Raw genomic sequence first — 26,365 nt, 5'->3', positions numbered from 1 at the left:
GAGGGAAGCTCAAGTGGACTTTATTATAGCTATTAGAATGTACAGGGACAATAGTGCACTGGTTCTTATTTCATTTCTCAGATTCAACATAGGAGCAGTCAGTACTTGTACTTTGTGCACATTTAGAATGTGTAATGTGGGACATCTTTAAATAATTTTCAGAAAGATTCTTGAAGAACAATGTAGTCAAAACCAGGCTAAGTAATTTCTTCATATATTGCTTGGTATCTCAAGGAAATGCTGTGGATACCAAAAAACTTTAATATAAGAAGTGATAAAGAAGTGATGACAGGGTGGTAGAATACAGGTAACTGAATTTATCATCACTTTTATAGTCTTTAAAGTCCGTTCCATTCCATTAACTGGAAACAGTCCTTGAAAACTTCATTATAACACTATTTCTTTATTACAAATATTTACATACTATATATTAATACAACTTTTATTTCCACACTTTAACAATTCCATCCCTTGATGCAGTTACTATAAACCCTTGTGTGGTCTGGAAAGTTGCGATATCCGTGATAATATCATGATGTCCAACTGGGAGAGACTCTGGACCCTTCCGAGGGGTCTCATCAGTGGGCCCCAGCTTTTGCTTGTTCTGAATTTCCTATATAAAAACAAAGTGAGAAATAGTATTTACAGAAAGGTGAGCATTTGCAAAGAGAAATTGTCACGTTAGGTTGTTAGTGTAAGAAAACCAAAAAAACCCTCTTCGAACAAACAAGCAATCAAACAAACAATGCCCAAACATAAAACCTCACACCCTTTGATAGTTATATCAGGATTACTCCTTGGTTCATTTCTTTTCATCACACACAACCTAATCTTAATCTGAACTGACATTACAGCTCTTTGATTAGGGAAAGAATGTTTTTTTCTTAGATTCATTTCAATTATGCTAAGATTTGATATTCCCGTCGGGGGGAAAAAAGCTACAGCAACACACACATCTTGCCTCTCCAGAGTTTTTATAAAAACTGGTTCAATACCATGGATGCAATTGTGTAAGAACTTTAGATGAAACACTAAAATATCATCGTGCATAGGGTAGACCCCCAACTGACTTTTTTTAGTCACTTTTAAAGTAGCATTCATTCCATTGAACTGAAACAAAACATTGTGCTATTCAACAACTAGCAACACTGCCAGTTCTAAAAGTCACTTCCAAGGATGTAATAAAAACTTCAGCATTCAGCTACTGTATTATTTTGGTGCCAGTACATCTCACATTGCCTTGCTAGGATCCTACACAAAAGCCATTCCAAACACTGATCAAAACCAAAAGTGCTAAAACTCTAGATTTTAATATTCCGGAAGAATCACATGATTCTGGCTTCTCTGTGTAAGTAGTTTTTGGTGAGTCTAATTCTGTCAAAAACAAACTACATTTTTCTTTTAAAATAAGTTCTTCCCAACTGCCTGAAAATGCAATGCTGACACCATCCATAAAAGGTAGGAGAGTTATAATTAAAACCATCATGTAATTAATATAATCCATGGGGCCATCCAAAAGGCAAGCAGAGTAGGTGTCTATCAAACAAAGCAAAATACCTGAACCACCTCCGTGCCCTCAATTATCTTCCTGTAGTAGGAAACAGATGGGCAATTAGAACTTCCAGCAACAACATATGATCTCTCAGGGTAGGCTAGATCCCAAAACCTAAACAGAAAGAAACAAAATCAAGGCGAGTTATTCAATTTTGTCAGTTTAAAACAGCTGTTTAAAAGCAGCCTTGCTCTTATGATGAAAATGAGAGGGCACAAACGCTATATGCTTTCAGGAAATGGGTGATGCAGAGAAATCTACACCCATATCAAGCTCACATGAGTTATTGTTTTCTTGTCATGCAGCCCATCAAGAACTTTACAGAAGGATACACACTGTGTTTCAGAGAAGCACCAAGTTTTGCAGTACTTTTGCCGAAAACAATTCCCTTAGGTTGCTGATGCTTACCAATGAACACATCTTCAGCATTATCATTTTGACTTCTTGGAGATTACTTAGGCAATGCTTGGCAAAATTTAGTACACCAGCAGGGGCAGAGGGGAGGGTGACAAACAACAAAGTTGTTAGTTTTGTTACCTTATTTTCATGTCTGAGCCTGCTGTCAGTAATATGGGATTACCAGATGCCGGACTACAGTATATTCCGTGGATGCTGTGAGGAGAAGGCTAGTAGGGAAAAGGGATATATAAAAATAATTTATCACCAATAGCTGTTGCCATGCTTCAGAAAGGGAATGCATTCTTTGCCACATTCATCCACCCAATTTCCAAATCTTTCTGGCAAATACCAAGTCACTTTAATGGGCCACATCTTAATATATTAATGTTAATTGTTCCCTTACATTTTATAGAGCAATGCAACAGATTGAACTCTCCATAATGGTTTTTATTGAATCGTGGAAATTACATTCTCAATGATGGCAAATGAGAGAGAGTATTTCTAAAAGAATCAGGAAGACAAATCATACTGAATAGCACGTGGATGCTTAAATTTTTAGGTATGAGGGCATTAAGGGACAGATATGCAACAGAAAACCAGCTTAGATCACAGAGCTCTCTGTGTGCAAAGCACACGACCAAAATGAACTCAACACCTGCAATCTTTGTAGTACGTACAGATTTAAGTTTAGGTAGATTCCAGATAGGCATTTACAACATCTATAGAAGCAGCTGTGGTTATTTTTGTGTATGTATTTGTGATTTAGAATGATATTCCAGATTGCTCCTTCCCCGATTAACTCCTTGAAGAGCCACTACTTAACTAGCAGTTAAGTGTAGAAGTGGCATTATATTACAGAAAAAAAGTGCAAAAGAGCAGATGATTACAGTATGTGCAATCCCAGAAAAAGCAAGTAAAAGTAAGTACACCATGAATTTTGGCTTTGCCATAACCTTTACAGGCTTGACTGGCTCACTGGTTTTCTAAGAACTGGACTGGATATACCAAGTGAGTGTTACAAGTACATTCCACAGAGAGTGGAGATACCAGTGAAGATTCAGGTAAAACTGCTGTTTTACAAAGGGGATTTAATTCTGACAAGCAAACCAATTATGGTGACAAAATAAATCCCAGGGCAAGTTCCTTGTGCCAAAGTGGCAAAGCCATAGAGGCAGGTAACTAAACTGATGCACAGCATGTAGTCTAAGCCTGTTCTAGCCTTGGCTACTCAACAGAAACTGGAAAAGAAAGAGACCAGACCTGCAGTTCTGAAAGAGGTGGTGCACTGCTGGCCCACAAAGTGAAGCGTCGATCGCCAGTTTCCATATCCCACATGGAGACTTCATTGTTGCCTTGAACAGCTTCAGGAAAGATATTGCCAATGCAAAAAATATAAAACAGGTTGGTTGGCTCTTGCTACTTGTTCTACTGACATCACAGAGGGTATGGCATACAGACACTCTCCACTTGCTCCCTGTAGCATTTGTGTTAATCTCGCTTTAGCACTTTGGTTTTACTGCTTGGAAGTAGCTTCACTGTAGTTAATAATAGTGTCTAATTTAAACAATTTTAAATGAAACTTGCTTTAACGCCTATCCCTTTTAAAAATGTATAAAAACCTCACTTTCCTCCCTAGATGACTTTGAGAAGGCTGGAAGGTTTTTTCAGCATGGTCATCAGGGATTTCAGAGGACACTCCTGTGCAGGTAAGACAGCTATCCAAAGGTACAGACTTCACTAGCTACAGTGAAGTTCCACGCTCATGTTTGGTGTGGACATGCAAAGAATTCTGTTCAAGGGATTGTTTATATGCCTGGCAGCAACCTAGCAGGCAAGGGTTTTTTAATAATGCTCCAGAAGGATGAACATTGTCACTCTTTTAGTCTTTAGCAGGGAGGAAATGAACTAAAAAGCACAAGGAAGTTTGCTTTATTTGCATGTATTTTCAAGAAATTTGTTTTATCTCCCAGGATGGTTAATAACTAAGTGAAGCTTAAGAAGCAAGTCAAATGTGAAACTCAAATTACTCTCATTTTACGGCAACTTAATCAATTTTGTTATTGTAGGATTAGTTTAAGCTACTTGTCCGTTTCAGAACATGTTCCTGACACAAACACATAGAAGTATATGACAGTGCTACAAGCAGTGAGGATGAAGCAGCTGTGAGCATACCAGATGAGGAATCTTGGGATATTTTTGAAAGCTCTAACCCATGACATAGCTGGATTAGATTCAAGTGGGAATTGGAATGGGACACCCTTCAGTCTCTGCTCTACAGAAGGCAGTGGGAGAATTCCTATCAACTTCAATGTATGTAATGAATTTGAGTTTTACCTTTCCTAAGATTTTGTCCTTATAAAGTCACATATTATTTTGTCTATATAATGTGGTAGAGTACACAGGGATGGCCCCTCATGAGAGTTGCAATGCTCCAAAGATGAGAACTGTAAAGGCTATCTCTCAATTTCAGAACACCTTAATGCTACTTTTTTTCTTTTTAAGTCCCCTGAGGGCTTGAAGCAGAAGCTGAAACAAAAGCTGCTTTAATCACAACCTCTGGTGGTTGTGAGCTACGTTAAGACATCTTTTACCTGCGATTACCCAGGACTGATACACAGGATGCATGAGCAGGCGTCTGATTCGGGCCTTGGAAGGATGAGAGTGGCTGGAGATAGGTAACTGAAACCTCATGTCCCAGCATGCCATGGTACCATTGCTTGTTCCTGGTGAAAAAAAGTTCTCCATAGTCAGAGGGATAAACACTTGAGTTTTTGCCCATATCCTTGTGCTCTGTTCCTAGGGAGATGGACTTCAGTCTCAAGTACTTAGCAGACAGAATACTTCCCAAAAATAGATTAGAAGGTATTTATTTCCTTTTATTTGAGAAAAGCATATGCTAGTAAAATCAGATCAAGCAAAAGTTTCAGCTATAGTTACTGTAAAAGAAAACTAGAAAGAAGGGGCTGAGGCAGGGAAGAGAGAGAAACTAGCAAGAAATGCAGGCTTACCAATACACAGCCAGCACTGATGTATGTCCACAGCAAATGAAGTTATGAGGCCTAACTTCAAATCATGTTTCAGCGTCCAAGCGTTGCTGCTGGATCGCAAATCCCATCCCACCAGAGATCCATTGACTGTACCATAAGCCAGTACTGACTGGGCTCCTGAATTGAAGTGATGCATATCTACCACACAGCCATCATCCTTCAGATCTAAGGACCTGGGTTGAAAGAAAAAACTAACTTAGAAACAGGTATGACTCCTCCAAAGTTTAAGACTCCTTCCAATAGCTTTTGCTGAGCAGCTTTTTCCTCTTCTTGTCACTTCTCAAGGCATCTGCCAGAAACAACTTTCCGATTTTAGTAAAGTGGATTCTTATGCTCTTTCAGATCTCTCCACTGCAAGCCTAGTAAAAGGCTGTCAGCAGCTCTTTGCAAACCTAAACATACCTCTTTGCTCTGGGTCTCTCAGTCCTGCACCTGGGTTGGGGCAATCCCAAGCACAAACACAGGCTGGCTTGAGAATACACTGAGAGCAGCCCTAAGCAGAAAGACTTGAGGGTATTGGCTGACGAGAAGCTCAAAGTGACCCAGCAATGTGTGCTCACAGCCAAAAAAGCCAACCACAACAAAAGAATTAAAAGAAACATGGGCAGAAGGTTAAAGGGTGTTACTCTCCCCCTCTGCTCCACTCTTGTGAGACCCTACCTGGAATACTGTGGCCAGCTCTGCAGCCCCAGCGTGAAGGATGTGGACCTGCTGAAGTGAGTCCAGAAAAGGACCATGAAGATGATCAGAGGGCTGGAGCACCTCTCCTATGAAGACAGGCTGAGAGAGTTAAAGTAGTTCAGCCTGGAGAAGGGAGGGCTTTGGGGAGACCTTATAGCAACTTCAGTACCTGAAGAGGGTATAAGAGAACTGGGGAGGAACTTTATACAAGGGCATGTAGTGATAGTTAAGTTGTTAGGAAGAAATTCTTTCCTGTAAGGGCAATAAGGCACTGGACCAGACTGCCCAGAGAAGCTGAGGAAGCCCCATTCCTAGCAGTGTCCAAGGCCAGGCTGGATGGGGCCCTGAGCAATCTGATCTAGTGGGAGGTATCCCTGCCCATGGCAGGGGAGTTGAAACTAGCTGATCTTTAAGGTGCCTTCTAGCCCAAACCATGCTATGATTCTGTGATTCATGTTCCAAGTTTCAGATATTCATCTACCCAGAGTTTACATCCCTCTTCATGTTATACAGCCAGCACTGTCCTCAATCACTTACTGTGTGTGCAAAATTGACACCTTCAGGCACAAATGCAGTGTATACCAAAAGCGAAAATCTGGTTTATAGTTTGCATCTCCGCTGGATTTATCTTATTTCATTTCTGAACATAATCTCTAATAAGAGAGGACATTTGAGACAGATACCTTGCTTTTACTTTGAAAGTAAAGAGATCTTCGAGATGGTTGCTAGATTTGCTGAGGCCTGGACATGTCCCCCACCCAAGCTGGAAGATTAAGCTGTTGAATCTGTGCCAAATATTCAAAAACTGCTCATATGGAGGTAGTAAAGAGCTAAATCAGCCCTAAAGACTCCCCAAAATAGTATCTCATTACTTGTATCTCTGCTACCTTATCACATTAAATGCCTGGGAGAAAAAAATTGCAGGTCTGAGGCCAAATCACATGTTGTACATCTGTAAACATTTCTCTAATGACCTGTAAAAGAACTTTCTAAATTACTTTCCAAGTATTAAGATTGTAACAAAGGAGGTAAGAAACTAATGGACACAGTGCATAAATAAAGGACATGAGAACTATTCAGACTGAATGTTTTGAGCTCATAATGACTTCAGTGACACAGGAAGCACCAATAACCTAGAGCTAAGAATGCTCAGCTCTGTACAGTTCTTTATGAAGTAAGATAAGATCAGGGATTACAGCCTTCTAGTACAGCCTGGGCTCAGCCAGCAGGAAGCCTAGAGCAAATTAAAGGATCTAACTGAGGAATATACTAACAGCTTGAGCTCTGTGTGTGGCGAGATTTAACTGCTCTAAGTACATACCTGCTTTGTATTGGATGAATTTTAGGAGATTTAGGGAGCTTTGAAGCTTCAATACCAAGAAGCTGGATGGCACCGTTATCCGAAGCTATAGCCAGGTAATGTGAGCCTTGGCAGAATGTAAGTGTCTTTACATGTCCTCCAATCCGAGAGTATGTCAGAATTGATCTAAACAGTACAGAGAGAGAGAGAGAGGGGGAGAGAAAAAAGAAGATATTTTTGATGGCACTTAAAAAAATATAATTACTTCTTTCAAACACCTACTTAAAACCAATGACTCTTGAAAGAGCTCTGAAAATAACAGTTTCTAAGTGTTCCAAAATCAGAAAGCAACAAAGCCAGTGTTGGCTTTAAACAGCAACACAAGAATATATTTATATATGTACAGAAATTAAATCAAAAAGCCTGTAATTACTATGACTGCAAAGCAGTCCCTTTGCATTTGCTAGGGATTTTTTTCTTTACTAACTAATTGAAGCAGCAATCTAATATTTTATAGCTGCAAGCCAAGAGGAACACCAGTATATCTCCTTATTGATATTTCCAGCACGCCCACAAGTGATTCATATTTTGCTCTCTGCTCTACTTTATTTTTCCTTCTAAAACAGCAGCCCCTAAATCCCATGAGTTTTAAAGCTACCTGGTTGTAGTGGTTTTTCCTTCCATTTTTTGGCTGTTCCAGACTTTCACTGTGCCATCATTTGAGCAAGTGGCAAAAATGGAGTGTTCATCAGAGACCCGGATGCGGTTCACTGCAGACTTGTGTTCATGAAGGTGAGCTACCAACAATCCTTTGGGACGCCATCCTACAGGGAAAAATAAAACCATAAAGTCTGGTGTTGGTTTCGCAACCTAATTAGGAACATGAACCTAGATCCATCCACCAACAGCTATATCAGGATATAGTCATTACAGCTGCAAAACACAGATGGCACTGAAAACACAGAGCTAAGGCATTTTAAATATTAAATGCAAAAGCCAACTTGCTCACTTCTAAATTGGACAATAAGTATGCATGTATTTTGCCAAACAGGTGTTCTGCATAGTAGGCACATTTCCTAAACTAATGATTTCCTCTTTTCCTTATCTCTTGCATTTCTTCCATGAGATAATGATGTTTTTACTCAAATTATATCTATATATATCTATATACATAGATATCTATAGATGTATAATTTTTTATCTATAACCTCAGTGGACTGTGATGTACCTGGAGGTGGGGGCTTGCTCTCCCACTCAGCATTCTCCATCATCTGTTTGGCAAGTCTCTCTGCATTACACTGCTCTCGCTTCTGCTGGATCAGCTGCTGAAGTTCAGTTTTGCACGTGGTGATGCGTAACTGGTGTGCGGATGGGGACGCTGTACTGCTCAGGGCCTGCATGGTCGGTTTCCTGGGTTGAACAACCGTTCCATCAGATGCCTGCAAGAGATCAGCACTTACAAATATATGCCTTACATTCTACACCCAGATAAACCCCGCTCCTAAGATTTTTGGGTCACAGATGCTGAATAAAAATGGAAATATCTTTTTTTATTGAATCAATTAACAATGAATTAGCATTAAAAAAATCATACCTGTGCGAAAACAATTAAAAATAGTGAAATTTACAGAAAAGATTAACCATTCACTTATTCTACCATTTGCCTCATATGTTCCATATACTGTTTGGAGAAACTGTAATCTGCTGAGGACAACTCTTAATGTGGCTATTACAGAAGCAGTTATTGCTCTCAAGACTGACAGAATTATGGGTTAGCTGTCGAATGATTATTTGTTTATACTGGGCTTTATAAACAGAAGTGTAATTGTTTCCCTCTTAGTTCAGAGTGGACACTCATTTAAAACCAGCAGAAGTTAATCTCCAGCTAGAACCCAAAGAGAATACAGTGTTCAGGGTTGAGAGATGCCTCCATAGGCTGCAGGGCTTCCAGCCCATCCTTCTGTAGTCAGTGCAAAGTATTACAGGTACAGGATGTCTAAATGCAGCTGTGATGCCATACACCAGTTCCAAGTCAAAATCATGACACCTCTTCTCTTCCTCACAACACATATCAGCATGTGCAATTTGAGGAAAAGCCTTCCCTGCCAGAAAAGCTTACCTAATAACTGTCTAATCCACAAAGCCCCATCTTTTTGTGCAAAGCATCTATTTGTTAGTGAAGTTCTTTTGTTCAAGAGACTAAACTTACTTCAATTCTTTCTCAGTTCCTATTTTAAAAATAAGAACTTGAAAGTCAGTAACTTTGCCGGAGAAGATGCCTGGCAGTAGCATGACCAGTGTTAAATAACCTCCAAACAAGAACACCATATCTCTATAGTCCCACTTGACTCTAAAGCAGTAGAATCATTTCAGTTTAGGATGAGAACATAGTATTTTTCAGGTATACCTGTGGAGAGGATGACAAAGTGGCACAAATGCCAGCTGAAGACTCTGAACGAAGTGGTTTCCCAGCCTGGATAGCTTCAGGATCAGTAGTTTGTCCATGTCCTTTGGATATCGGCTGGGAGATGTTTGTTGGTTCCAGGGACCCAAACATGCTTTTCCATTCTTCATTTACATTTGAATCTTGCTTTACATGTTTTCTAGCTATAAGCAGTTTGGAGGGACGGAGGAGGTGGAAGGAGAAGAAAAAAAAAACAACCCACCCAACATTATCATAACAACATTCACTCAGGCTACCCATTACTGTGAGACTACATGGAAATCCAAGGTTTACATGCCAGATTGTTATTTATGTACAGAGAAAACCCTACTGCTAGGTTGTTGAGGTCAGCTGATAGGGAGGGAAACAAAACAAAGCACTTGCCACCTGTGTTCACACCTTCTTAATCCTACAGTTGACTCATGCAATTCATCATTTCACTATAGGGAAAGTTCACATCTAGAAGGCTGCAGGGTTAGACTGCACCATATGATAAACTTTCTTATAGAATCATAGAAGGGTTTGGGTGGGAAGGAACTTTCCAAGGTCATCTAGTCCAACCACCCTGCAATGAGCAGAGACATTGGGGATGAATTTTTAAAAGCACAGTATGCAAATCATTGCTAGTGCCAAATACAATCAGTTTTCCATCACAATTGCATCATCACTTGTAGATTCAAGAATGTTATCTCTGTAAATAAGATTCCTTTAGAGTCACTTATAACTGTAAAATATAGAAAGAAAAATAAAAACGTGGGACAAATTAAATTTGGACAAAGTCAGTGAAGAAAATTACAGGCATGAAGACTTTGAAGGTGACTGTTCTGGGTGAAACAAATCAGTTCAAATACAGACTCCATACACACTACCTTTAAAATCCTGTTGACTCCCGATTCAAGAATGCAAAAAAAAAAAAAAAAGAAAAATCCTGTACTTCTGTACTTTCCTTTAAAATGATATGCAAAACATTTGCAGACAAGAATCCTAATTCTGGAAGTAAGATGGCAATAGCTATATGGTTTGCAGGTATTTCTGTATTTTTTATCTAAAAACACAGAACGTATCAGTGATGGAACAGAGGAGGGACTTACAAGCTTCAGAGAGCAAAGAGGAAGCTCAAACTGTCTGGAAAAGAAAAATTTTGAGGATACAAAGAACTAGAATAGTTAACAGCAAGTGGATTTCAGAGTTGAACAAGGAAATGTAAGAGGTTTTGGGAGTTGAAAGAGGAGTAGGCAAAAAAGTTAAATGGAGTGGATGAGAAGCTGAAGAACCCTAAGGCCAAAAGGCCTGTAGTTGATGAGTGAGCAACAGCTCACTCAGCGGCAGCCTGAGGAGTTTTCAGTTTTCTCCAGGCTACTTCAAGAAAATATCCAGAATTTTCACAGTTAAAGAGCTCAGCGCTTCTTGAGAAGACACAGACAGAGCAGAAATGTAGCCTTCAACATTTACACTGTTGCCATGAGTCACTAGAGTTTGTCACAACCAGCTGAACAACTGGCACACATTACTACTGCAAATGCAGTCAAAATAATTTAAAATATTCTCAGGGGGAAAAAAATCCCCATCTTCAATGATCCTGAGAACATTTCACCACCTCATATTTCAAACAGCAGCAATAATTTTCTTATTGCAAACCCAGTGGGGATGGTGATACTCATGTATATTGAATTACTGAGAACACCCTGAAAGAAAGGCCAAACTTCATCTGTAGAGACCATGAAATATACTAACCACGTTTGTCATCAGAATCCTGCTTTGTTTTAACAAGATCCACTTGTCTCCCAGTTATTCCCAGAGCTGACAAGTCAATCACCCCTTTCTGACTGCTGTCATGCAGGTGGCTCTGATCCACTATATTGGCTTTAGCTTTATTTGATTTTAACATAAAGTCTTTCAGTGCTAACAGTTTATCTTCTTCCTCCTCAGTCATCCCCTACAGAATAAAAGAAAAGGTAATATTATTTATTTTTGAGCAATAACATGCATCAAGGCATGAAGATTTAAGAAGCAGTAAAATTAATGACTGGCTTAGAAGTGGTAGGAGAGAGCACATCCCCAGAATTCAAAGCATCAGCACATTGCTCTCGTATACAAGACATAAGGTAAGCTGTGGTAGTGTAAGCATATCTTTTGTCCTAAGGAATGGGGCTAGGAATAGCGAAAGGGCAGAATAGCATTTAATGTTGGATCACTATCTGGTGCAATCTGCTTAAGTGCCACCTAGACCATGCTTATAGCCCCACAAGCCATAGGGAAAAAACCCATACTCAGCTACGGTCCTTTCTTTACCCAGTTCTCACTACTCTGTGTGAATGATTCTTTATGTTCCCCTCTTCACACATAAGCCTCAAGACTTCCCAGTTCCATTTGCTTTTGGCATTGCACGTCTAGCTCTTCAACAAATGCATACTCCTCTATCCAATGCACAGCAATGTTCTGTGATGCTGCCACATCACAGATGTGTCAGAAATTTGAGACATACAATCATTTTTTCAAGACTTAGGTTGTATTGTTCTATATCTGGCAGATCTTTTAAAAATCTTTAACTTCTGAACTTCTTGTCACACAAGCATATACTGAAATCAATGGAGTTAATGGTTTGCAGGATCAGAACCTCAGACTGGGAGTCCCTCACAACAGCAACTGCATGGTCAGGGTCTGTGGAGGTGTACAGAGCCCAAGCGTCTCAAGCCTGACTTTCAAAGTACAAATGAAACCCAATTACTTGTGAAAGAAGCTTCTTCAACAGCTGTGCAATGGCAGGGTCCTCCGGGGACGGGCAGTCACGGAGAGCTCCCATTCTCTTCTTTTGACGCATGTGAAGGTGTCGGAAGAGGCTTGTGATATCCTTTGATCTTAAGACATAATCAAATATGGAACGGCTGACAGGCTCTTTAAGTACACTTAGCAGGACTATTTCTTTATCTACCTGCAATTCAAAAAGAGAGACCAGTCAACATGATGATATGCATACAAACATGAGGAAATCTAGCAGCAAACACTGTCATCTCATGTCTACAGTGTTTGCCATTTTTTTCTCCTTCCCTGAAAGTCAGTAACTGGACAACTGCAAATGTTAATGTATAAAACAATCTCTTCCTCTGAATGCAGGTACTAAAAACCAATTTCCAGTTCAGACTTGGAGACATGCTTTCAAGTTTTCAAGTAAGAAGAAAATCACATAGGAGTTCAAAATTACTGCACATCATTATACCAATAATCCAGATTCAACTTGTCTCCTTTCTTGAAAATTAGATGTGTGTTGGTCGTATGAGACTTTCCGCATTCTCTTTCCCTCATTCTTATAACAGGCTTCTCATAGCTTACTGTCTGCATGAAAAACAACTTCACAATTATTCCAGAATGAGAACTTTATTACAATCCAACTTAATGTTGCCCCCTACTTGCTTACTATATTTAATGGTGCATAGCAAAGAAAAGATTTATACACTGAAATGAAGCAGGAAGTGAAAAAGACAAATTTATCAATCAATGCCTAAAACACAGCACAAGGTGACTAAGGACATGTAAACAAGGAAAAATGTTATTTTAGTGAAGTTACCACCTGCAAGGTTTAGAAGAAAATAAACACAGGATGCATTTCTCAGTGTAGCAATCCAACTATTTCTTATCTGCTTAAATTCCAGAGAGATGCAGTCTACAGGGCTTGAAGTTATATGCAAAGATGCCTATATGATCATATTACTAGCATCATGCAGGTCATTCCTAGGAATGTACAGTTATGAAATCACTTAATTCAAACTGAATACTCTGTCTTTACCCTTGGCAAAACACTGAAGCACAGGAGTGGTGCTGCTGAAATAGTAGGCATGGTAACTGCTACCTAACAGACTGTTCATGTTTGCAGAGGTCAGACCCACAGTCAAATGAAATAGTGGGGCAGGGCTGGAACACTCAGCCTTAGAGTTGAAAGCATAGAACATAAACCCTCTTGTTTCACAGCCAACATTTCACACCTCCTAGACTCTATAAATTAGCACAGTGCTACAAGAGTTTGATTGTAAACAAGGCAGAAAAGGTTTGAACCAAAGATGTACTTGTTGATTTCAGGCTTTGTAAAATGTTCTGCATTTTGCAACAAATTTGAGACAACAGTTCTTGAAACGTGGAAAACAATGGCCATTCTGTAACCTGCCAGCAGAGATCAAAAACCTCTATCACCTCTAACCTTAACTGAAAAAAAGTAACCTAATATTCTTATAGCCAGGACCATGGCCAGGATAGACTTAAGAATCACGACTAGTCAAGATTTATTCACATTCATGTTATTTGAAGTATTACCTGTATTATTGGTTGTGTGATAAAAGGATGGAGGTATGGCATCAGCTTGCAGTAGACATCAGCAATATTCAAATACTGTGCTACCACAGTGATAAATCCAACTGCACCATAACGTATCCAAAGATTAGGATGGCACAGGAATGGTGCTGAAAGAAAAATAGGTTGTTAAAAAATATATCATTCATAGAGAAGAGAGATCATTCTGTATATGGCAGCCCGCGATGTCATTTCCTTCCACTAGAATTACTCCCAAACTGAGCCTTCTCTCCTGCAGAGCACCAAGGTTAAAACACTCATACCGAGGAAATTATTTCATGGATTTCACTGTGCTCATGCTGCTCAGCTTCCTCCCTGTTGCCAAAATGCATATTTTCCCTATTTGTTCATTTCAATCCCTAATTGTCAACTACAGATTTGCAATGGAGACAAATGAAAAAATAAATCTCAACAACAACCTAGACAATTACAGAGAATTCTAATACCAGTGATTTGGGTTTTTTCTTAGTTTTTAAGTAAATATTTTATTCCTTCCTTCTTCTCCTCTCTTCCTTGAAGAGTCACTACTTATTTTATAAGATCATCAGACTCAGAAATCCTTCTCAATTATGTGGGTTTTAAGAAGTTGTAATCAAGGGACTGTATCTAGTCATGAGATATAATAACAGATCATCTGCCTCAAATTCTGAGTGCATTTGAAAAGCCATAGCATTAAGAAGAAGCAGACTACATCTCAAAAGATCAGGTGGTATTTTCTTTTCCATAAATAGCTGGTAAATTTTGGGCACACCTACATTAAAGTGATAAGCCTGATGAGGAAAGAGGGACCAACTCTACATTCAAGGTTGTATTCAGGTAATAGGTTTTTATGGTGTTAAAAATTGGATGAGAAAGCATCACAATTTGTCTGAATTCCCTCATTCTCAAAGGCTGATGGGTTTGAGTTTGCAGGTTATGTGCCTGATGGACTACCAGAAGTAACCAGGATTTTTTCTTTATAGCAGATTGGCATGTAGAACAGGGAAAGATCTTAGAGTAGAAAATTTTTGGACTAAGTCTTGTTTGCTGCTGTCCTACATACAACCAGAGGAGATGCTTCCAATATGTTTGAGCAAAATTATTATTTTAGAGGTTTGAGCACTAACATGGTCCAATTAGCAGTAGTTCCTTAACAGAATTTTGTGTAGAGTCTAAAACAGTACTATAGGTTTGCAGTCTGGACAGCTAAGCTGATGGTGAAGCTTTATGTAGTACTAAGATTTTTTTCTTAACTAGAAAAACAAGGTATCTCCAATATTCCAACTTACCGATATCACAAGCAAACTCATAAATATGGGGCTTTTGCAAGAGCCCCAGTTGGCACATACAAGTAAGAGCATTGAGGGCTTTATAAATGACAAATTCTTCAGCATCACTGAGACCTTGCTGAAGCAGAGGTTTGAGTATCGATGAGCTTTGCCAGCCAACATAAGCAGCAACACCTGAAACAAAAAGAGAACACCTAAAAATCTGAAGTAGATTGATAAACACCAGAAAATTCTATGTCTTTCCATAAGAATTGAGATTAAACATAAAATAACTTTATCACTTCTAATCTAATAAGGTAATAATCAATATACTTGTTCACGTATTAATGTGGACTTTGCAACCAGTTGCTAAAAGGAAGAGAGGAAGAAGGGAGAAACAGCACAGGTAAGAGAAATGCCCTCAGTGCCACTGTTACAGAAGGACATCTGCCAGCAGCTACAGGTAGCAGTGCCTGCACATACTTCAATATGAGTTAGAGAGCTCATTTTATAATTTCAGAACGTTATCTGAGTTCTTCTGTAGAGGTTTTGAACAAATATTGAGAGAGGAGTTAAAAATATAGATTATCTTGACTTTTTGCCTCACATCTCTCTCTCTGTCTTTTGCAAGAAGCCAGGACAGTCTGACCTGTGCTTTGGCTACTCCATTGCTCCTTCTAAACAATTTCTGACAAGTTATCAGCATCGCCTCTTGGGAGGGTTTGTCAGTAAAGCATTTTGTGGCTTCCAGTCCTAATGGAACGTGTACATATCACAATGGCCCTGCTGAAAGTTTGATCATGATTGTTTTTCTTGCCATGCACCTGATGTACCATTTCTGCCCCCAGGTACTGCAATGGGAAAGTTTTCTTGACCCACAATTCTTGAGCACTGACTCTCAGCAACAGTCATGTGGAGTAATTTCCAACATATATGATGCATTAGATATATTTAACAGCTGATATCATCACTGGTAAGACTTTTAAAATTGCTATTAGGTTTTCTGAAGTGACAGGAACCTTTAAGTAAGGTTTTAAGGTATTAAAAATAGTTTTGCAGTTATAACTTTAGCCTCTACCAATGTATAGTTTTCATCATATCAACAGACCTACTGAAGTTAATGGGAATATGCACACAGGTGAAGTGATACATCTAGTAGAAAGCTTGCAAAAATCTTAGTATTTGCTTGTCATAATTTATGGTGAGCTTTTTTTAAGTTGGTAACTTTAGCAAAGACTCTAACAAAAAAGAGCATTTAGAGTTTATTTTTAAGTTAATCTACCCTAAACTTAAATGCCTCAGTCTCATTGGCACGAAACATTTGGACTCAAAGAAATACACATTAGTATTTACATTGTTTCATCTTCACTCCTTAAAGAAACATTTACAGTTAATAATTCAGCAAAGTCTTTATCTATAAATTCTAGAAATACACAGAAGAAAGGACTTTTATACTACTTAATTTTTGCATATCCTGGAAACTGTTAATTTACATACATTATTTTCTTCCTACTCTGTTTGGCTGAAACTAAATACTTACCAACAATGCTGTCAAAGAAAGCTCCTCGAAGATGCCAGTCATTCTTATCATTTAAGAAAGTAATCATATGAGAGAGAAGAACATCGTTGGCTTTCTGACGTCCAAAAAAGACACACAGACGTGTTATTCCATTTTCCATCAGTGTTTGTTTCACAATATTCTCCGGGTCACTTAGCAAAGTCACAACTTTCTGCTGGACCATTTCATGCAAGGCTTGCAACTCTGCAAGGGACAACAGTATGGACTTTTGCTTGGTGAGAAGCAACATGTGCACATGTACTATCTGCTGCTGAAGGAGTTACAGTGACAGGTCATCCTGAAGAACACCCGACTCAGTAAGACAGGCAATGCAACAGAACCTCAACAATTTTAACAAGGACTTACCGAAGATTTCAGACTAAGCCTGAGGTGGTGACATGACCAAAGAGCAGAGAAATGTGCAACAATCTCACCCAGATCAGTATATTCTAAACTTGTAACTTCAACGAAGATGATCTAGCTCATTCTATATATAGATGAAATGCAGATGCGAAGAAGCACCAGAATGAGTCAGCACCAATGTTACAACAATAAACAAAATGCTTCAAGGCAATTCTGGTTTGATATGTTTGTTTGACTATCAGTTTCAAAATTCGTGAACTGACAACAGATCAAAAGTATGTTTTTAGTTAGGTAGATAGATTCACTTCATTAAGCATACAGGAGGAATGTAACAACCCCTGCAAATGTAATACTTCTAATTTCATTAAATATCTGCAGTTACCCTAATGATACTGATGAAAAATTTGAAGATGACCTTGCCTATGGCTTCTACTCCATGAAGCAACTAAAAAAATATTTCTATTAAGTGGAAATAACAGAATTGCTAATGCACTGGCTATTATTGAAAGCTGTACAAGACAGGTTCTCAAACAAGTAAACAAAAATTTCAGCTACTGCTGCCCCAGCTTTGCAGGGGTGATTGCTGTTTGCCTGCAGTCAGAAGGTCAGCTAATTTGCTTTCTATCATGACTCTGTCTGTCAGTCACATGAAAAAACTACCTTCTGGGTTCAAATTTCTCATGCTTGGTTTCTAAAAGGGTAAAAAGAATAGAACTACTCAAGCTTCTTTCTTCCTTTCTACTCCAAGCTATTTCAAGGGATAGGGGACAGTATTTCTTAGAAATACAGCCCTCATGATAAGGCTTCCTCTCTCACTCCTCAGCAATTCTGAGCACCCCATGCCTTATGTGAAGGAACTTGAAGAGGATTTATGTTTGCTTTTAGTACACTTGTTGTTGCTTTATCTTAAAGTATCATCCTACAGCTAGTTAAGAGATAATTGCTTTTTTCCAAAATGGAGTATGTGCAGGATGTTTACCAGCTATGATTAGTCACAGATTGATCTACTTAGCCCAGAAGAGAAATGACAGTTTTTAACCACAAACTCTTCCAGCTCAGAAGACTTGCCCAGCATTCTTCTGGGAATCTATGCATCACTAAAAGGCACTGGAGATGACATGCAGGTCACTTATTACCATCTGTTCTTCCAAAGGAAAAGAAAAAGAAAATCCATCCTTAGGATTTTAATTCATTCTCTGGGCGAGTTATAATACAAAGTTTTATTACTGCCAAATGGCATCCACACATTTAGATTTTTCAGGCAAAAAGACAGACAAGAATTGCCAGGCACAGGAACAGACAAGGAAGAACGACCGAAAGATACAGCACTATGACTATGCCATAATTTGACATGTTTTCTAAAGCCAATGCTGCCTGCCACTTCAACAGAAGCAGCATTTGGAACACATCTGTGTTTTTGCAGCTGACTTGTTTATGAGACCGTGAGTGAAGCTGGATATGCAACCAGGCCACCAGCATCACCTACAAGTCAAATACCTTGAGGACTTTTGGAGATGAAAAGTATGCTCACTTATTTACTTATTTGTCTTTCACAACATCCAGAACAGAGGTGTCTGTCTCTGTATGAAGCTGTAACACACAGTGGTTGAGGCAAAGCATTCTTCCCATTTAACAGGAAGGCTAAGCTCTGAGAGATGAGATGGATCAGTGCTAACTAGTAGTTTTGCCCCATGATTTGCTATCATAGGCAGGAAAGGTAAATAGAAGTGACATTACCTGTGTCATAGTTATCACTAGGGTGAGATGTTTCATCCATTTCTTCACCATTTGGTTCATTTTCCATATTCAGATTTTTCAGCTGTACTAATTCCAGAAATCTCAGAGCTGTTTCTGCCAACAACGCTATGTTTTCTGCAAGGGAAAACTTCTTGGTTAAGAATTGTTCTACTTTGCCTGTTTACATCAGTCTGATAATCTCCCTGATGAGAGGTTATAGCCACTGACAGTACCAGTCATGATGGACAAATGGGACTGGTCAATCCACTTCTGTTGACCCCCAGCAAAGCTACCAAGTACATCAAATCACACAGTACTTTTGTCATGCAAACAAGAGGAAAAATTCTAACGATATTAAGTGTAACAAATATTAATTTAATTCTTCTAGAACTAGCCCTAAATGCCACCTAATCTCAGCCTAGTGACTAAATAACTTGATAGAATTTAAAGGCCAAATAGCCTGAATTAACTAAGGTTCCCATCTCGTACACTGCAACAAAATAATAGCAAACAACCACACCAGGATATGTATCCTAGGGAATAACGTTATCCTGGGATCCACTTTGGGAATATTTGACACCATATCTATCCACACAATTTAGCACCGTTCTGCACCATTTGGAAGATGCTGAAGCAACTCAGGTTGTACTGTATGGGTCAGACAACTGCTGGCATAGGAATGATAATGCCGAGACAGAAGTACCACTTAAGCAGCCGTTCTGACTGTCATCCAAGGAAACAGCAGCATGCCAACAGAGCCTGTCCACAGCCCAGATCAAATCCTCTAAGCCAGTAGTCTGACCACTTCCAAAACCAGTACTATAGTAACAGAAGTTAACTCAGCTAGACTACCTTTCAAAGTATCAATGTATTTTTTTCATTTGAAATTTAAACTGACCAAGGTGACCTAAAGCAATTGGTTCTATTCATTAAACATAAAATAACTTCAGTATTAGTTTTATCAGTTTACTTAGTAAATGAAATAAAAATATGACCCGAGACATTTTCAAGGAAAATCTACATTTATAACTAAAAAAAAAAAAAAACCAAACCCAAAACAACACACCTGAAAATACGCTGGTCATAGCAAATAAGGGTACATGGTAAATAGGAAATACTGGCATGACTATAAAACTTCGTCCTGAACCACGCAGAACTCATATCTGAATAACATATGAAGAAAACATCTGCTATGGTATAATCAAGTCTATTACACAGCAAATAATGTAATTTCAGCCCCTGAATATCAAATTTAATTTTGTGGGAAAACAACTCTGAAGCACAGTAACACACTGATACTTTTAAGTTAGTTTTGAATTTGTTCACTTTAACTAGGTCACTGCAGGTAAACACTCTGAGCTAATGAAATGTCAATTAAGATAAATTAATAAAAGCAGCAAAGGATGGGCATGTCAAAAAGCCCTGTTCATGGAATTAGCTATTTAAAGACCACTTGAAGTTTTCTTCCTTACACTCTTGCCCATCCAGGGACATAAGCCAGGACTGCTTCCCTGAGCATGAGGCTTTAAACTCTGACCCCTTACCTTAGCTGTGAGCAGACCTGCTGTGTGCCACATCCAGTCCCTAGCCCAAAGTACATGTACACATTCTGTACTTTTACATTCACAACTACAGAGGGCAAGGGATATTAACTTTCTTAAAACTTAATTCATCTAGCAGAGAGCAAATGCATTTTGTCAACAATTTAAAATGTAATAATTTACTTTGGGTACAGATCTACACTGGAAATCCACTTGATCGTATAAGTCAACTAATTATTAAGTGGCTACTACTACCTGCACCAGTTATCTTAAGTGAATGCATGTATCTTTACCTGCAGTCCTTTCTGAAACCTGTGGGGAGATTTACTGACAACAAAACAGCAAGCTAGATGATGGTTTTGAACAGAGGGGAAAACAGTGAAGGAAATACAGAAAAGCCCAAGATTCTGAGTTTTGACTGGATGTCCTCTTACCAGCGTATGCAAGTCTGACAATGGTGGCTTCATCCTGGGCCAAGTGTGCAATGCCTGGCAGAATGTATTCTGGGTAAATGTTAATATCATTGCGTGGCACCTCTTTGACAAGAGCAAGAACTTTAGTTAGTGTCCTCACAGATTCTGCCCTCACCCTGGGCACAGAGTCATTGCTGAAATGTAACAGATAAGGAGTAATACGATCCAGAAGAATCTCTACGCTTAATCTTGGTGCTAAATGAAGAATCAGTTCCAAAGCAGCCAGTTTTGAATCACAGTATTTGAGAGTCTGTAAACAGGAAGTTATCACAGACACTAGAATAACCAGCCCATTCTCTTTTGTCTCTCCCTCGGCTTTCTCCGTGCGGTCGTGCCCACAGAGATTGTGAATGATGTTGTCCAAATCTTTACGTATGACCAATATACGCTCATCTGCCGACACAAACGTTTCCTTGGCAAACTGGGCCATGTAAGGCTGAAGGAAAGTGTAAAATATTTCAGGAAATGCATTGTTGCGTTGCTGTTTCAAATAATCTTCAGCCGCTAAACGTTTATCTGGCTCCCGATGGATCATCTGAGTGACCTTGAGAAAGGCAGAAGTGGGAGGGAGAGGGAGAGAAAGATTAAAGGTTTAGACATTTGTAATACAAAATAACCCCAAAGCCCAAACCCAAACAATATGCAATCTGCCACCAAAGTAGGTGAAATAAACTGCAAATAGACCACACAGATGGTTCTAATGCTGTAGTCCATCCTTACCAGCTCTCTGATACTGCGGTCTTCAATTTTGTTTAGGACTTGATCAGGGGAAAAGAGGCCATTTCTGTAAGCCAAAAGCTGAGATAAATCAAACAAGGGTACACCTTCTGTGAAGAGTTCTGCTATTACACAGCCTGGGGAACAAAAGAAAAAAAAAGTCAAAGATGTCAGAAGATTATAAACAGATGCTTTAACTTTATTTTCTACATGTGGACAAGAACAAACCCTAAACGACTCTTTGCTGAATTTAAAATAAGGCAAATGAGTTGCCAAATTAATTTGCAGAAAAGAGATAACATCTCACATTCCAAAACCTGGCTTTTACACTTGATCTTTGAAATATGTCCCAAGTAATTTATTACAAACATGTCAACAACAGAGGAATTTGCAATTAGGAAACATGAGGCAGTAACTTCAGCCACCTGCCAGCTGGAAAATACATTACCAGAAAAGGAACCCACATCACTGTCATGTGGAAGAAGAGTGCTGGTAAGTCAGCATGGATTGGGCAGTAGGTCAAAACTAAGCAGTCCTTTTACAGAAGGTAAAGAAATAACCTCTGCTTCCACAACAGATGCTGGGAGACAGCACATATTCACTCACACGATTGCCAAACACAGACTCCCCTGTGTCATGTACATGACACAAATCCTCTTCAAAGAACCCAGTCCTGCAGTTTGCTCCCAATGGTCTGCTTTATCAGTGGAGTGTCCTGGAAGTTTGGCCATAAGAGCAGCTTGTAAAATGAAATAACCGTTTACTTTAAATCCATATTTTCAATCACTTTAAAGCAAAAAAAAAAAAAAAAGGTCAAAATTTTGGCTGTCTAACTGCTCAAGACAAGCCCAAGACTCAAAATAGGCTCCCACAGTCAAACTCCAACAAATATTTGTGAGCAAGACTATGACAGGAGCTTGCTCCAACTTCCTGCTTGTGGGGAAAATGAAATGAGAAGAGGCTTCTAAGGCCAATATTGCCAAATGACCCTGAAAGCTGTCTCAGCCCCCAGGCAACTGGACCACCGACTGGTTCCTTCTCTCAGGTCCCATGAGGCACATGCTTCTCAGCCATGAGAAGATGTTGATCTGTGCCTTGCAGAACCACCTCTTTCCCAGAGCAGAGTTGTGCCATAAAAGAATAGTTTGTGATTTCCCTCCTTGGATAATGGTGATGCACTTAAGTTTTGTAGCTTACTGTTGTGTCTGTACATTTTATGTGAATGAAAAAGGTTTGGGGTTGGGTCTTATGCTTAAAATACGCAAGTTTTTTGACATGTTGTTCTCTAAGCCCACTGTAGAAAATCAAACCAAACTAAAACACCACCAAAAAAAAAACCCAAACCAAACCAACAACAACAAAACAGAACGAAAAAACAAACCAAACAACAAATCAACTTTTCTGCATTGGATTATACAGTCAGAAACAACACACTGGTCTCTCCTTATAGCTCCAAGTACCTGCAGAAAAGATATCCATTGCACGTTTTAAGTCCCCTCTTGTTCGCTGATTGCTATTTGCCAAGTCTACCAAAGGAGTGGAAGGGTCCCGCATGTTTTCCAGCTCTGTAGCAAACATACTGCCATCGACAAAGCGCTCGGGAGCAATGTAACACGTTCTCCTCCGTGATGTGTCAAAGAAATAATTGAAGTCAGCAGGATTGTCTTCAGGAAGGTACGTTGGTTTAAAACTGGCAAAGTCAGTTAGAAGAACCCAGTTCCAGCTGGTGACCATGATGTTCTCTGTTTTAATGTCCCCATGGCGGACTCCAGACTTGTGCGCTTGGTCCACCGCAGTGAGGATCTGGAAAGCGATCCACCTTTTCTCAATGTTGTTCAGGAATGGCCTGGTACTAATTCGGTCATAAAGGTTGTCCCGTACGTACTGTCTGAAAAGCATGGCGGCCTTCTCGGACAGGGTGGCTTTCTGGAAGGGAAGGCAGTTCTGTGCCGAATGTAACCTTATCTTCAGCTCCTCCAGCTCCTGCTTATAGCTCGTCAGGGGTAAGGTCGGATCCTGGATGGCAAACACCTTCACGACTACCAGCCCCTCCCGGTGCTTGGCTCTGGCCACCTTGAAGAAGCGGGTGCTCCCCAGGCTCTTGTCATACTCGAAGTCGTGGATGTCCGAGAAGTAGCTGTCCACCGAGAGGATCTGCGAGGGGGCGATGCCAGCCAGCTGGTTCCCCATGGCGGCAGCTCCTCCGGCCGCAGGCCGCGCCGGGGCTCTCCCGCGTCAGCCTGGGGGACAAACACAGCGCGGGTTTCACAGCGCCCGCTGCCCCGGGCCCGCCTCGCCCCCGGGCCCGCGGCCCCCGCTCCCCCGCCCGGGCGGGCCCAGCCGCCGCCGCTCCCTCCGCCCCCAGGCCCCGCCGCCGGGGCAGCGCCGGCCGGGCCCGGGACAGCGGGGCCCCCGCAGCACTCACCGGCCCAGGCAGCGCCAGGACCCCCGGCCCTGGAGGCAGCGGGATGGAGCGGGGCGGGACCGGGGCGGCGGAACCGGCACGGCAGGGCGGGCGGGGAAGGGGCGGTGCCGTGAGCTCACATCCTGCGAGCGGGGTGCGGGGTGGCCCTGGCGGTGCTGCGGCTGTGCCTGCCCGGGCCACACCGTCACCGCTGCTCCTGCCATGTGGCCTCGTGATCTCCCGATGAACTGGGTTTTTTCACGCTGCTTACGTTCTCTGGAAGGGTTTCTTCTTGATGTGTGCTTGTAATGCGCATAACAGAGATGAGTTCGGGCAGTTTTGAAGTTATTTTCATCTGTTTGTTTTGCCGTGCCAAGTGAGAGCTGTGAGCCTGGTGCTGAGCCCGCACAAACTGTGTGTTGGTAGAACGGGCCTCGGAGGCATCAGACAAGACCTTCTCTCGGCAAACGGGAAAACAGCTGCCATGCATCCTTCTCCTGATGCTTAGCACTGGCCGCCTGTGGGGAGGCTTTTTTAGGTGACTTCTCTACTAAGTCTGTCCTGAAGGGGTTTGGTATATCTGAAATATGAGAAAAAGACTTTTCAATACAAAGACAGAATGAAACAAACCCCTTATCCTTATTGTTTGATATCCTTATTGTGCTTGAGAGCAAGGAGAAGCCCAGGGCAGAGTTTGCCCTTTGCCTTTTCCCTTTGCCATGTTCTTTCTTTGCTACCTGTAATATATTACTAAAGTTGTGGTATTTGTGTCCTGTACACTAGTGCCTGTATGCTCAAAACTTACCTTAATACATGATTTCCACCAGCCATGCATGAGGTCACTTAATCGTGTATTCTCCAAACTGGTTTGGGTTGTGCTAGTGAGGGCTTCTTGCCAGAAGGACTCTCCCACCAGCAGTGGACATCCAGAGAGTCAACTTTTCCCAGGGCAGAAATCTTAGCCCAGACCCAGGGTTACAGTGAGGACTGGGACCAGGGTGAAGAGAGCAAGAAGTGGGGAACCTATAGGCATTAGATTAGTGCCTAGACACAGTTCCTTCTAGAGTCATAACTATTGTGCCATTTTTTCCCTTTGGAATCCCATGATCTGGACATAGCTGTTCCACTCACAAGACCTTTACCTATATGGCAGGTAAGTGCCAGCATCAAGTGTTGCCCAGGGGGATCTGAAAGAGAAGGAAAATAGAGTCCGTTTTCTGCTTTGCTTGAAGCTCAGCATATTGGCTTCACGCTGTAACTCTGTAAAGACCACTGTTTAGCTCTTGTCAGTGGGTACAGAAGGGATTGTGGAGTTGTGACTCATGCTCCTTTTTTGACTTGAAGCAGCCAATGGTACCCATGGTACTTGAGCTAATGGTACCCTGTTCTGATCACTCCCAATCACCTAAAATGTCATTACCTCCTTTTAGGACGTAACATGGATGGAGAAAACTGTGTGGGGAGAAAAGTGAGTGGCTGCTGAAAGTCTGTATCTAAGCTGGATGTTGATTGTCTTCTAAGTTAATAAGAGGGTAATCAGAAAGTTTCCATTGGCTTGTCTGCAAAACAATTATGCAGACAATTATATTGCTCTCTCTAATAGAAAAAGTAAATGGATTTAAAGCAGAAAGTTTTTCTCAGTTGAATCATATGCAAGGAGTATAAGTTTGGAAGAAAGCATCTGAGGCTGTTCAGTAAGCATAATTCCCATGAAAATTACTTTAATTATGCTCTGGCTGTGTGTTCAATGAAGAACAGAATGTGTATTCATGCTGTGACTTACTTCCTGCTCAAAGCACTGAACTGTGACTGTAGCTACAGCAGCCCCCAGTTAAGGTTTAGAAACTGTAAGGGTTCTGTCAGAAGAAGGCCAGCCCACCCCAGTGATGTGCCTCATGCTTTTTGAACAGAAAACACATTACCTCAAGCAATATAAGAGCCTACACCTCCCAAAGTGTAAAAAAAGCAAGAGTGCTTTTGCTTCCACTCGTGACTGAGCAGTCATCTCAGTTGTGAAGGGATGCCACAGACTGCGTGGTCAAGCTGCAGACTTGGTTGGAGAGGAGCATCTGTCAGCCCCTGCAGCTTAGCTGTGCTCCCCTCCCTTTGATCATAGGAGATAAGCTCTATTTTCAAGAGGGTAGAGCTTTTTCATACCCAGGGCTCTTTGTAACAGCTGCAGGCTGAGCCATTAGTTACTGTCTCCTGGCTAAGATGTATTATTGTCTGTGCACACTGTCATGCTGGGCTGGAGTCACGATTCAAGCCAGTTTTTTAGCCACCTGTCTTAGGGGGATGGCCTCCCCAGTACTGCCATGAGTACAGCATGAGTGGGCACAGGGGCTGAGACAAATACAGGGGCACATTTTGGTACCCTGTGACTGGAGTTAAATCTAGTTAAGCTAAACTGGCTGCAACAAGTGGAGAAGGTGCATTTGTGGCTTTGGAACAATAAAATGGAAGAAAAGAGTGACTCGTATATATGCTCTCCTTCCATTCCTCCTCATACTACACTGTCTAGGTGATCCTCCAAATCAAAAATAAATAGAAAGCAAAACTTAA

The 26,365-nt window shown here is 40.7% G+C and overlaps 1 protein-coding gene across 1 annotated transcript; it reads right to left on the bottom strand.

The window, feature by feature from the left end:
• PIK3R4 (phosphoinositide-3-kinase regulatory subunit 4) lies at positions 1 to 23,867 on the bottom strand. Its single transcript, XM_018075742.2, has 20 exons — positions 23,825 to 23,867; positions 22,860 to 23,639; positions 21,403 to 21,536; positions 20,644 to 21,226; positions 18,669 to 18,803; positions 16,551 to 16,772; positions 15,032 to 15,205; positions 13,728 to 13,873; positions 12,151 to 12,354; positions 11,157 to 11,358; positions 9,387 to 9,586; positions 8,208 to 8,418; positions 7,638 to 7,803; positions 7,001 to 7,165; positions 4,960 to 5,171; positions 4,543 to 4,674; positions 3,212 to 3,312; positions 2,090 to 2,178; positions 1,558 to 1,666; positions 1 to 613 (listed from the first exon to the last, which is right to left on the bottom strand). Exons 2-20 carry the CDS (start codon positions 23,587 to 23,589, stop codon positions 443 to 445), a joined length of 4,086 nt encoding a protein of 1,361 aa, XP_017931231.1. The 5' UTR covers positions 23,590 to 23,639; positions 23,825 to 23,867; the 3' UTR covers positions 1 to 442.
• Between the last annotated feature and the right edge of the window lie 2,498 nt (positions 23,868 to 26,365).

This window comes from Manacus vitellinus, unplaced genomic scaffold (genome assembly GCF_001715985.3).
Source record: "Manacus vitellinus isolate BGI_N305 unplaced genomic scaffold, ASM171598v3 scaffold_3_pilon, whole genome shotgun sequence".
NCBI classification, from domain to species: Eukaryota; Metazoa; Chordata; class Aves; order Passeriformes; family Pipridae; genus Manacus; species Manacus vitellinus.
Note: the sequence above shows the minus strand (reverse complement) of the source record. Positions and strands in the feature narration are given on the sequence as shown.

Bases quoted from the DNA above. Each gene is read 5' to 3' on its own strand.
- PIK3R4 (XM_018075742.2), bottom strand. From the start codon at position 23,589: ATGGGGAACCAGCTGGCTGGCATCGCCCCCTCGCAGATCCTCTCGGTG. The intron at 5,172-7,000 runs GTATGTACTTAG...CTTTCAACCCAG, and splicing joins ATTCATCCAATACAAAGCAG to GTCCTTAGATCTGAAGGATG. The intron at 1,667-2,089 runs GTAACAAAACTA...CTTTCTGTTTAG, and splicing joins GGCTCAGACATGAAAATAAG to GTTTTGGGATCTAGCCTACC.